At 36.7% G+C, this 14,496-nt stretch overlaps 1 protein-coding gene across 1 annotated transcript in view; it reads left to right on the top strand.

Annotated features, from left to right (window-relative positions):
• Positions 1-12,902, top strand: part of SLC7A11 (solute carrier family 7 member 11) — a 135,814-nt gene extending 122,912 nt beyond the window's left edge. Inside the window, exon 12 of the mRNA XM_075199805.1 lies at positions 12,677-12,902. Within this exon, the coding sequence (XP_075055906.1) occupies positions 12,677-12,741 (65 nt within the window). The 3' untranslated portion in view covers positions 12,742-12,902. The remainder of the gene's footprint in view (positions 1-12,676) is intronic.
• Positions 12,903-14,496: the final 1,594 nt, after the last annotated feature.

Here is a 14,496-nt window from a genome sequence, read left to right on the forward strand (position 1 = left end):
AGCCACCTTTTGTGTGTGTGTGTGTGTGTGTGTGTGTGTGTCTGTTTTTAAGTTACATCCCTTCTTACTTTTAACATACAGCATTAGTGTCATGATGAATAGAACGATTCTAGTTTTGCAACTGTGAAATCAATTTTCAAAATTCATGCTGAAAATAATTTGGAACATGTATTTAAAATGCATTTTCTTTCATAACAAAATCTAGGAAGAAAAAGTAAATAACAAATGTACTCTAGTATATAGAGCACAAACTCAAGGCTATAACTATCCTAGGTGCAGGGGCTATGACCACCAGGTCATCATCTGCCTTAGGGAATCCCTATCAGGCAATGTCTCTGCAACTATATATATATATATATATATATATATATATATATACAAGTTAACCTGTGCATGATACTCATGCATTCTAGTCAAATCAAGCTACTTAAGGTGTTAAAAAGGTTCTTGTCATGCATTTGGGCCATAGCCCAGGCCTCAACCACCAACCACTCCCCACTGTCACCCCCGGCAACCACCAACCACTCCCAACTGTCACTTCTCCTTCAAGAAATATATATATATATATATTTTTTTAAAATATTTATAAACACTTTTGACAATTAACAAATTAAATTAACAAATTAAAAACATCTTAGTATACCAAATTTCAGCCCTTTCTGATTTTTTTTTTCCACACACACAAAGAATTTAGTAGGTCAGTGTATAACTCTGCCCAGCAGGTGGCGCTGAAGCTTGGTTTTATTTTTTCCACACACACACACACACACAGACAGACAGACAGACTAACACACGCCACTAGACATTTATATATTAGATATATATATATACAAAAAACTATAAAAATATTCATCACATTCTCCTCATTTTCTTACATCATAACACAAAATGGGTTAATTTCGTAATTATATGTATTGTCATACAAGTAAAATACTTGATTGAAAAACCTTTAGGTGCAATACAGCTGTGAGCCTATTTGGGTAAGTCTCTACCATCTGTGCACATGTGAACACTGCAATTGTCATCCATTGTTATTTGTAATCAAGTTCCATCAGGTCAGATGGAGAGTTACAATTTCCAAATCATTCCACGAATTCTCAATGGGATTGAGGTCTAGACTTTGACTTGACCACGTATGGTTTTTGTTGTTGTATTAAACCACTCCAGTGTAGCTGTATATAATTTAATGGTAAATAAACATATTTCTTGTAAATACAATATACAATAAATACTCTAGCATGCAAATTTTCTCAATATAAAAATATAATTAAATTGGACTTGAAATCTGCTGCCATTGCATTGCCGTAAACATCAACAGTATCCTTACATATTATTTTAACAACCACTGCAGTCCAAAGCAATGCTTAACGCCAGCAAATGATTATAACACAGCTAATTAAAATATATTTTTCTAGCAAGCAGGTAGTTCTATACAGGTCATAATGCTATTGAACTTTTTCAGTGAGGGAGGATGGGACACTTAAAAGAACAGCTTGATTCGTTTAAGAAACTTACTGGCTTAATGCTATTTTCTAGCTGTTTATTACACACAAAGCCACAGCCACAATCTGTAGTGTTTCTCAATTCTGCTGCACATAACATTCGGTTCTTCATAATGACTCAAAAATAAATTCTAGCAAAAACTCTGCATGTAGAACATAACTTGTATATGCAAAGGAAACATTTTGTGCCTTGTGTAAATGCTGTATTAAGAAATCGTCTATATGTGCGTATACTGAATGGATACAGCATACAACCATAATTCATTGTCAGAATAGAATAGTTTGGGTGAGATGGGAGAATTTAACCATTAATATACTCCTACGGTGATGACTTAAATAATTCTCTATTCCACATGAGATAGAAATAGATATGTCGGGCCAGATTCATCAAGGAATGTCAATGGCAAGTTTGTGCGTACAATCCATAAAATCACTCTGCGCTTGCACAGAACACAGCAGCGTTCAATTAATCTTCAACACTTACTACAGGGAAGGGTGTTTTGCCCATAATCAATGTACAGTAAAGGAGTGCTGATCACAGGGTGCAAGCAGCATATGCAGGAGCAACTGAAAAAAATATAATATGTAAAGTAGGCATTAATAACATACTAATGTATTTCATGGAAAAATAACATGAAAATAACACTTTTTTAAATGTTTTATCAGTAATGTGTATATTATTAACAGGTAACATTAATTGAATAGTGTTTTTTTTGTTTTGTTTTATATTCGATCTTTTGTGATTATATATTCCACATATGTATTGGACATATTCTGCAGTGTCTAGTAGAGCAGAACATACCTACACTCATATTCATCACAACACGTATCTTCACATCTGTTTCTTGTTGAATTCGGGCATAATTATACCCGATTTACATGCGTTTTAAAACAAATGCACATTGTGCTCAGTATGCATTCCTTGATGAATCAAGCCCACCACCTTTAAAGTAATATACAGTACAGATGACTTTTACATTAAAGTATAGGTGCTCTGTGGTGCGTATAACCCAAGAGGATCCTTCAGTGTGTTAAACGTAACTCAAGTTAACATAAAAATTTTGAAAAAATTAGACAAAAAATATAAAATACTAATCGGTTGGGTATTTTTAAATCATTTAAATGCATACAGAGTGGCTTGGTATAACTTTAAGTGCTAATTTGAATATATTTACACATGAGGGGGTAGTTAGTAGATACAAATACACTTTGGGGGCTTAAATTTGTAAAAAAAAAAATGTGGAGAAGCCTGGCTCTAGAGTTAAGACTTCATGCAAAACAAACAACTGGGGAGGTCTCTTACTATAAAGCAACCATTTCTATTATTTACCACTAAAAAAAATAAACATTTGTGCTGAATTCTAGCAAGAGATATACACTGATCAGCCACAACATTAAAACCACCTGTCTAATATTTTGTAGGTTCACCTCGTGCCACCAAAACAGCTCTGACCTATCGAGGCATGGACCTCTGAAGGTGTCCTATGGTATCTGGCACCAAGATATTAGCAACAGATCCTTTAAGTTGCGAGGTTGAGCCTCCATGGCTCAGACTTGTTTTTCCAACACATCCCACAGATGCTCGATCAAATTGAGTTCTGGGGAATTTGGAGGCCAAGCCACTTTGAACTCTGTGTCACGTTCTTTAAACCATTCCTGAACAATTTTTGTAGTGTGCATTATCCTGCTGAAAGAAGCCATTGCTGTCAGGGAATACCGTTGTCTTGAAGGGTGTCGTGAACATAGAGAATTTACAGTTATTTATAAGGGTTAACCCATCACATAATTGTAGGGAATAAGGGATAAATCATAACTGTAGTGTAAATAGCTTATGTCAAATTAATCCATTGATAAATTGAGCTATTAAAAAGAAGACAGAAAGTCTGTTGTATGTTCCAGGGTGAGCAGATAGGAGTGTCACCTGTGGCAGCTTCAAAGAGCCCCTGCAGTGAGATATAGCCTGGCCTGGGATGGAGTTTGACACCTGACTAGACTTTTAGGGACCACTCAGCATGGTGTCTGGATCACAGAGCCCAGCTGCTAACTTGGCTATAGTTTATATAGACAAATAGAATTCAGTTTTAAAATATGCCACTTAAAATCAATAAAAGTAGTGATCAACCACATAGTCCTCCATAGCATGATGAAGGGCAACTCATATGTCAAATTCAGAATTCTGCCCCAAAGAAAAGTTAAGGAAATGAGTATAAGCTCTATGATTACACTGTGTCTGGGTGTGTTTGATATCAAAAGATGGACCAGTTCATAGGGATTTATCAATGATAAAATTGGATTAGTGTGACTCGCCACAGAAAAGTTAGGTCACATAGTAGAATTGTTTAGTAAATCAGGCGACATGCAAATGGTCATTGAATAAAGTGTCACAGGCCACAACCGCCTGGGGGTAGGAAGAGGTGTGGAAGTGTCTTTAAAAGGTTGAGACCAGGTACAGCAAATTGTCAGACATTGGGAAATCAATTCACATTGATAAGCTGTCCATCTTCCAAGCCAATTTCCCTTGGCTAGAATATACCACTTCAATGTAAGTTATACTCTGAATCTAATCCTTTTTATTTTAAACTGTTTTGCTTGTGTATGTTATGTCAATCTTTTAATTGTTTATTACTTATTTTTTATATCTGAATGCCCTGTACTTTGGTATATTAAATCTATAATTTAATATGTTGCATCCTTTATACTGTAACAAATCGATTAGCCTGTTAAGAAAAAAATAACTCGACCAAGTTAACCCTTTGAATGCTAATGTGTGATATTCGATACATTTGATTAACAAGCTTAGTGTGTGCTTGCATATACATTTGTGGAACAGTCTGGAGGTGTGAAGAATAAACCACTTGTTTGCTGGTGTATGTCTTGCTAGTCTGTGGATAGCTAAAAGCCTTGTTTGCCAGTGTGGGACATTATATTGGGGGTTCTATTGCCTGTATTCATGAGGTGGTGGCAAGCCTGAAGTGTGTGGGGGGGCGAGCACTGTTTGGGGGCGATTCAGTAGATCTATAACCTGTGTATTGGGTAGAGAGAGACTGCAGGCTGGAATTGTGTGTGACCTCATACAGCAAACACCCCAAAGTCACAGAAGCTGGGAGCGTGTTCATGACAAATAGGTGTACTTGGTCTGCAAAAATTTACATGAATTCCAGAACCCAAGGTTTCCCAGCAGAGCACTGCCCAGAGCATCACACTGCCTCTGTCGACTTGCCTTCTTTTCATAGTGCCATCTGGTGCCATCTCTTCCTCAGCTAAACGACACACGCGCATCCAGCCATCCACATGATGTAAAAGAAAACATGATTCATCAGATCAGTCCACCTTCATCTGTTGCATCATAATCATGCTCATAATAGGTGCTTTTGGCAGTAGATGGGGGACAGCATGAGCACTTGACCAGACTGCTGCTATGCATCCCCATATGCAACAAGCTGCGATACACTGTGTGTTCTGACACCTTTCTATCATAGCCAGCATTAACTTTTTCAGCAATTTCTGATACAGTAGCTTTTCTGTGGGATTTGACCAGACAGGCTAGCCTTTGCTCCCCACATGCATCATTGAGCCTTGGGTGCCCATGACCCTGTCACTGGTTCACATGTTGTCCTACCTTGGACCACTTTTGGTAGCCACTAACCACTGCATACTTGGAACACCCCACAAGACCTGTCATTTTGAAGATGCTCTGACCCAGTTGTCTAGCCATCATAATTTGTTCCTTGTGAAAATTGCTTGCCCATTTTTCCTGCTTCCAACACATCAACTTATAGATCTGACTGTTCCCTTTGACAGGTACCATTATAACGAGACAATCAATTTTACTGACTTCACTTGTCAGTGGTTTTAATGTTGTATCTGATCGGTGTATATCCTTACTGTCAATATTCTGCACAAGTAAATCTACATTTAAACGTAGTTGTTTGAGTATAGAAAAATAAAATAAACTTCAGAGCCTAAAATAGGAATACACATAATTCCTATTTAACATATCAGCTTTTCACAGGTTTATATATGATGAGTTCTGATTAAAAAAAGTAAGTAGATCTGGTCCTAAGTATAAATGTACCAAAATTGTTGTTGCAATAATTTAAACCACTTATTTTACCACCCACTATACAGATGAAATAGATGTCACTGTGCCCTATGCAGTGCACCACAGTGGGGCACACTCCGAGGTGGTATGTTTAAATGGGGTGGTACAGCTCAAACCGTAATGCAGGTGGAAGGCGAGCTGATGAAGGACAGATGCCTGTTGAGTAGAAGGGATACACCTACGTATTTCAATGATAATGTTCTGATAACCATCTCTTCTAAATGTTATAATAAAACCTGCTCTATCAGTATGTCACTGATGTAATATCATAGGATAGTGTTTGCACCATCATTTTGCACCAATTTACCAGCATTTATAAAAGACACTGCATGACCACCATGAAAATCATTCCAACAGTATAAATTTCTCCTTAACCAACAAATGTCTTCAAAAATAGAATAAATATCAATCCTGGAGAACTTTCAAACTATAGTTAAACCAACTTCTATTTGAGCTTGATATCAGAAAATGCCACTAATAAATATGTAAGTGGGTTCACTTGGGGGGATTTACAATTTTTCACCAGCTTAGGAAAACTCCGATCAGCCAGCACCTCAATCAGGCAGGGAGATTAAAAAAAAAAAAAAAAAAGGTCTTTTTCCACATGTGATTGTATAGGAAGAATGTATACACACATCTGCTGAGCTGGCAAAAGCTGTAGGCTTAGTTTGTTATGGAAAGATGATCAGCATGGAAACAGAAAACCAATGGTTAATTGTCAATTGTTTTCTATCTGTTGTCATTTTTTTCTGTCTTCAGATAGATAAATAATAGAGTATATTTTTTATGAATGTGCTACCTCTTAAGCTAGGAGAATCCACACATAATAGAATGAATCGTTCTGTATTCTCTGCTCACAATGTCCTGTTTGCTAATTCCAGATTTCCTGGATTCCAGAGTCTCTGACCATATTTCTTTCATTGATTTTTTTTTATTTTGTGCATTGTCTGTTAATCCTTACATTCTAACGATGCAAATCGTGGCACTATCTGTCTTAAAATGTAATTTCCTGCAAGAGTGTCCTGATCAGCACTACTGGAGTTTAAAAATAATAACATGCTCTATCACTCTGTCACTTCTATGCCTAATGCCCTGACTCTTTTATACACTTGCATCACACTATTAAAATAATTGTAGCACGAATATCTCTGGGGAAAATTATGCAATATTTGCCTCTTTCTCATTTATTTTTTTCTGTAAACATTCCATTCCAGTATAATACTTATATGTACTTACACATTGTCATTTTTATTGAACTTAGTCTATATTGGCTACATTGTTCCATATTGCTAGTTTCCCAAAACATACATGATACATCGGTGAAGATGAGTAAAAGATGCAACATTTTAATTGAACATTTTCAATTTAATTTTATTGTATATGAATAAAATACATATTACATGCACACAAATGAATAACAACCAAACACATATGGGCTTAATAACATGGTTTTATGTGCTCAAATCTAGTATCACCCAGAGTTAGCAATTAAATGTTTGCTTTCATTCTCTAAAGTTCAGTGGAAAATATACAGTTTGATTCTGATAGGTTGCTATGAGTTACTCCAAAACATTTATGTTTTGGGAAGAGAATGTGCATGTAGTGTGGCCACTCACTGCCATGAGAAGAGGGAGTGACCACGCTACACAAGGCTCCCCAGCCCCCCTTAGGAAAGGGGTCTCCCTTCCCTTAAAAAAACATACGAGATGGATAGATCAGTTTAATAAATCTACCCCACAGAAAACCAGCTAGTTGAAAATTAATGAGCATAAATGGCCAACATTTTGAAACTTCTTTGTCAATTTTTAAATATCCCCTAAATACTATTTACATTTGCTATAGGTCTGACCACTTTACCGACTGTTTAGGCCCTGCTAGATATAGAGGGGTCTCTATATCAAGACAAGTATGGAGGACCTTTCCACCATAATTTCCTTTGGACAGACGATTTGCGTGTCCATCCATCGAGTAGCATGGCCGGAGGAGTAGTTGCAGTAGAAGGAAGGCAAGCACAGACGACAATGATATTAAGCCTTACCATGCATCCTGTCGAACGGCTCCCTTCCCACCTCCCAAAGCAGAGATAATTCCTCATCTCTATGGTGGCAGAGGTTACCTGGTGCTCTATATTAGTACATAAGGCTCAAATCGTAAATAACAAGCTATAGCAGGTCTTAATGTTTCTTTTAGGTAGTTTTTTTTAATATATTTTTTTTATCACTGTGAATGAAAAGATTGATCGCTCTGAGGGGCAGATTCAATTCGGCCACGTTAGTCTAGGATTAACGTGGTGTTAGTACCATTACCTTTAATACGGTAATTTTAATCCGGATTTTTACTTGCGGCCCCAAGAGTTGCGAGCAAAAATCGGCATTAAAATTACCGTACTAACGGTAATAGTGCGCAGGCTGCGTTATTCCTTGACTAAAGCGGCCAAATTGAATTGGCCCCCAAGAGTCTGTTTTTTCAGCTGTAGAACCCAACTAGCTAAATCTTTTTAGGCTTTTTTAAATATAGTAAATATTTAAAGATAGTAAAGTAAAAATTTTAGGGGGAACGATGTGTGTATGAGAGATCCTCTTAGCTAAGTACAGGAATTCCAGGTAATATGTAATTTCTTATATTCTTCTCACAAGTGGCTATTTGTTTGAGGGAACTATTAAAAGGCTGTTACAAATATTTATTTTTCAGCACATACAAATACTTTTAAGTAGAACAGCATGCAGTGTTAAAATTTCCAAAAGCCAATCTGCTTACTGTAATTGATTGATGGAATAAATATAATGTATAATTCTTCCAAAAATCTTAATGTCACCAACTGCTGATTCACTGTACATTTTAAAAAAATTAATTAATCCTGAAACACTTGGTACCAGTACCATAGATTAAGTAGACAGATATGTTCTCTATTGTAGGAAACCTGATAAATCTGTTCTTCAATCCAGTTACATGCTTGAGCTTTGTATCACTAGATGGCAGTGTTAAATCAGGTTTATTTTACATTTGCTTGACAAAAAGAACACTTATTTTTAAAGGCGCTTCCAGCATTTCAGCTGATACATATATAGCTGCTTTATCTACCTATCTCTTATCTATCTAGATCTTCTATCTATCCATCTCTCTATCTATCTACTTTAATTCTGCATGTAGCAGTGACAGATGTGTGCTGCATAGAAGGGGTGTTTTAGTCGAAGGGGGCTGGAGGGCAGCTCAGTGTTTCCAAAGTGCTGGGCATGTCCCCGAGGGATGTCACATGCCCCAATGTGATGTGGAATCTATCTTATTAGTAGTAGTAGTAGTTATGCAGTAGGTTTTATTTGCATAGAGCCAAAAATTTTAGTGCTGTTCAATTAGATTTAATATATAACATACAATGATACAACAGTAGTGTGAAATGGTATAGAAGGTGGTCAGACTCTACTACTAGAACTTATAGTCTAAAGGAAAGGTAAGGATTGGAACAACAGGTACAACTACTTGTTTTGTAGGATGGACCAGTCATAAATGTACCCACCCTGAAGTATATATTTTATCAAGTGACCAGTAATGCTGAATGGATGAGGCAGCCACTTGTTCCTGATTCTTAACGCAGTACTTCATATAGGTCAAGATGTTTACCTTCTAGATTGTTCTGCAAAGAGGTGATACCTCAGGGGGACCACTAAAAATTGCCCCCTGGCCTAGCTTAATTCTACTTATGAAATATTCAAGAAACCATCATGTTAGGGATAAATATACACATTTTACTTGCTGGGTGAATAAGGGGACACCCAGCACACAATTTCTTTTAATCCAATGCTTTGAATATAACACAGTTCTATAGTTTATACTAGAGGTGAGACAGTCTATTCATCTAAACTTCAAAAAAACACAGAGCCACATTTATGAAGCCAGTTCAGAGTGTTTTATTGTAAAACTGCTTTATATTTGCAAACGTGTTTGCATGAATTTAGTGAATCTTGTGCTGAATGATAACAGGGACAGTGTGTGTGGCTTACACAGTAGTCTACTAATCTTCATTCATAATGTATTCTTGGTGTTTGCTATCAAATTTTCAGCAGAAAACCTGGTCAAAATGACTGTGTCGGCTTCACAGGCAGTGTAGAAGCTGCACAGTATTCTTGTAGTGTTTCCAAAGGCCTGTGTTGCATGATTTCCATTTTCGTGTTTGTGTTATATTTGTATAGCACATTGCTTTGTTTTAATAAATGTTAAGCTATTTTGCATATGTTTCCCAGATTTCATAGAACACACAGAATTTCATCAGCCATACTGATTAATGTTGCTCACAAAAGGGATCTAGGTGAACAATAGGAGCTGCAAACCCCAGAGACCAGCCTCTAGGCTTCCAGCAAGGTCCATAATGACAGACAGTGTTTCTCTAGGTGGTAGACCCAGGTACCCTCATATCTACCCCCTCCTTTAGTGTAGACAATAACACCAAGTAATGGAGTAACTATTACTCCATTTGGTGGAAGGCCCACAAGGTAAGCATACTTCTAAGAAACAAGATATGTTGGTGATAAGCCTTAACTTCTCCAATTCTCTTGTTTAACTAAAGTCCCACTCCCTCCTTCTTCCTTTCATGTTGCGTAACTATCAATTTATCATAGACTGTATTCTATTATTTGTAGACTTTCATATTTTACCATAAAACTTTTTTTTATTTTACTTTGGGTTCATTACTTTTGGCCACAGCAAATATAATAGTAGAACATCTCTAAAGTGAAGTGTGTAAGCCAACAATAGTGAAGACATACTGAACACTTAAAAATATTTATTTGTTTGAAATAATTCCAAACCTAATTTGGGCAATGCAATTCTAAATGAAACACCTGACACGCTCCAGGATCTAGTCCTGCTTCATTACCAATGTGGAGTTACCAAGAGCTTTGGTCACATGTCTGCAAATTGGCCTGTAGTTCAAGCTGGTAATGTTAAATGTTGGCAGGGGGTTTAGCTTCTCTGCAGTTTACCATGATCACACTTTGGTTTAGATCACTGACTCTTTTGTGTTTAGGATTAAAGGGGGATGTGCCATGTCACTAACTGTGGCACTAACAGCAACTCATTTGACTGGATCTGCAGTTAGACAATTATTTACTGTCTACAGCAAGATTTGGATCAAGGGGAAATGGGTAGGTCTAGCTACTTATGTCAATTTATTGTAGTCATGGTTGGATATAAGGGCTGCCGGGTTGGGGAGACATTATAAAGGCTGCACATCCTTCCCATTAAGGCTGCTTATGTTGTGTTTTTGCTCTTGTTTTTAACTTACGGTACAAGCAATGACCCCACATTTCAACAACACAAGAAAATATTGTGATCAATAACACATTAAATTACTGCACTTTATGACACTACAACTTTCTGAAAAAAATGTATTATCTTTGAGTACTATTTTGCTATAGAGTTGTTGTTGAGGGTTTGTTTTTCAATAAATTCAAGTACTTAAAGTGCAGCTTTACTGGCCCTCCAAAGTAATAAAGTATGTTCTTAGGAAAGTAACATTTATAGAACATTATAGCTTTCTTCTAAAGCAATGAATGAAAAATGCTCTTTGCTGCAGTGTCAAGTTCACTTAAGTTTATACTCTAAGGTGTGGAGGACAATACATTTGCTGTATTGCAGTGTTCTTGCATTCTAGCTGTCCTTTACAAACTAATTGAACCTGTGATTAATGTGCAGTTCTAATTGATTCAGTGTATTCATAGACAAAGTGTGGCCCAGATTCATTAGAGAACAATCTACTATATTGCATAAGGATCACTTTATGACTCAATTTACTTTCTTCAATCTACGCCTATAGACCTAGGAACATCAGCATTGAAATAAACATGCAGTCTTTTCTTGTAATAATGTAAATGTAATAATCTTGTTATACTTACTTCACAGACTTAAAGCAATTGAGGCAATTGAGAAAATATAGTAAATGCCAATGTGAAAATGCAATTAATCAATTGGTTTGGTCCCATTTAGTGAGTGGTTTTTGTTTGTTGCTTTTTTTGTTAGTATTATTTAGTGGTAATATATGTTGTATCATTTAATTCCGAGAAATTGTTAGGTGGATCTAAGCACAAAACGTAAAACACATTAACACAATTTCCAAGTAAGGGAGATTTATACATGATTTTGATAGAGATAAATAAGCAATATATTATGACTCACTTATTTTATGTCTATAGGATTTACAGTAAGGGTACATTATCCTACATTATCTGCACCAACTGGACTAATATACAGGATAATATCAGTAATTTTTCTGCTTTCTCAAGTGCTTACTCCCAAAGCTTTGAAAAAAGAAAAGAGGGTTACCTTCCCCAATCATGCAGTTATGGTACCAGTTAGATAAACTAGGGATGTGCAGCTTATTATGGCAAACCTGTTATAACAGATAAATGGGGCCTTTGCCTGCACCAGATATATTAAATCCTCCAGTGTAGTAAGCTAGTAGTATTACTATAGGATGGCTTGTTAAACAGTTATTGTACTTAAGATAATTAACAGTACATAGTGGTAGTAATATATAGGAAGCAATAACAGTGTGTCAGTCTTTATGAAGTATAATGACATTTTATTTTTTGCATTTCATTAGTTTTCTACTGTACATATCACTTGAATACAATAAAGTTCTTTCATTTTTTGCATGATGTTGATTATTGTTCTAGTTTTTCCATAGCTTTTAGTACAATATGTGCTTCTTTTTTTTTCTTATGGATAAGCATTTACCATTATGCTAATGTTCTAATCTAATGTCTAGGGCTTTAAGCCTAATACATTTTTTCGAAACCTCCTCTCAGCATCAATCTTTGATTTTCCTATTTCATTTGTAGTCATTTGCAGTGAGACCATTGATTTGACCTTCCTTGTTATTGGGATAAAGCATGCTGGGGATGCTGAATGTCACAGAGAGATGCCATGTAAAATAAAAATACATTATGTATATTGTGTTATGACAGGTAAAAGCTTTACCAGATGATGAATACTGATTTATAAATCATCTGAGAGAAACTCCTCCTTCAATAGCCTCTACTTACCATTATTATTATTATTATTTTTTTTCTTTTTACAGATAGAGTCACCACACTGCTGCAAATACTTCTGGAAGTTGTGCCAGCTGAAGAGAATACTTCCTAAGAAAAACTCTAATCAAATAATATGCTGAACCACTCCAACTGCAGTTCTACATGTTGTGTTACTTGGGGCCAAATATAAAGTTTAAACTAGATATTAGGCTATTCACTGCTTCTGCAGATATATATTTTAATTTATAGTAAAGGACAACAGAACTGCTTGTTCATTGTTTCCACTTTCATGTTAACTTATTAGAAGTGCAAAATACACCTTAGGACACTTAATCATAATGGGCCTGATTCATTAAGGAAAGTTAAGCAAAAAACTGGACAAAACCATGAAAAGGGGTGCAAATAAGTTTATTATTTTGCACTTAAGGAAAATACTGGCTGTTTTTTCATGTAGCACACAAATACTTGATAGCTTATTTGTACACTGAAATTTAAAGTTGATTTAGGACATATCCTACCCCAACTATAAATCTGTCATCACATTTTAAATTTACCACCTTCTCCAACTCCCCACATGCTACTGAGACCACCTCAAATATCCCCACCGCTCACTTCTAATTTACAGCTAGTGGCCAAAGTCAGTTAGGATTCAGGAATCAGACTTTCTCATGGAGGAGGGTGGAAGATCCTCTGATCTCACTTAAATGCCCTATGTTGTGCAGTCACATAATGCAGAAGCGGCTGCTCTTATCACAGTGTACTGTATGGAACTCTGAGCTTCACCTGCGGCCCCAGTTCTGAATTATTCAATAACAGTCAGAGCAATGGCATAAACCTGGAAACAGCTAGAGCCAGTGGGGAAACTACCATGGGTGCAGCATCTCTCCAAGGCTCCTGCACCACATTCCCCATCTAGCAGTGCGCCCACACCACAAAATACACATTGGCACTGCAGAGTGCAGAGCGGAGTCCTCATCTGAGTGGTCAGACTTCACATTCTCAGAAGAGGCCCCATCTCTGCTCTTTTCACTACAGACCAGGGGGCCTGGTAGGATAAACTCCATTGCCACACCCCCACCCAAGTATTGCTCTGGTTCCCGATGCTCCTGAGAAGGCTCACCAAGCTTTTGGACACCTATCAATGGTCTCCAGAGAATTGGTACTGTGCAGGTGTTAACAGACCATGATTTCCATGGATGGTGTCAGTTCTTAAAGACTTATCTTTGCAATTTTGTATTACTGACTATGTTTATGGAGTTTAACTTTTTAAAACAGGCATGTTGTGCTGCCTGACAGATGTAGTACTGCAGTATATATCCACCTACAGTTCATTGCAGCAGAATAGCAAACTGTGTGCAATGCTGAAGGGAGCAAATAACATGCCTTAATGAATATATGTATTCCTTACAATAGCCACCTCTATGAAGGTGAATGAAAATACAGTGGAGCTTTAAGATAGTATTATACCTTTAAACATTTGGAATTTGATATTTGGGATAGAGAGTACCTATGAAAAGGGGCTATGGCAATGCAGGGGCTTAGCCATGTCATGTTGGGATGTCTCATCTGCCCAGGGGTTGTACCTAGCACTAATGATGTACTAGACTGTCCCCACACTTCTCCATCGACAAGTGTACCTGCCACTGTTAATATACTTCCTAACTGTCTTGGCAGTTGGGACAAAAGTCTTGACTATTGGGATGGTGCTACAGTACCCTATGATCGGGACAGTTGTTATGTATGTAATGTTAGCACAAAATTTAAATGAAACAGTGCCAAGTTCAACACAGTTCTAGGGTTATGATATGTAAATTGTGATTTGTACTGGTAGGAAGATTCTACTTTACTAAACTTATCTGCTGTCTTA

This window comes from Mixophyes fleayi, chromosome 1 (assembly GCF_038048845.1).
Source record: "Mixophyes fleayi isolate aMixFle1 chromosome 1, aMixFle1.hap1, whole genome shotgun sequence".
NCBI lineage: Eukaryota > Metazoa > Chordata > Amphibia > Anura > Limnodynastidae > Mixophyes > Mixophyes fleayi.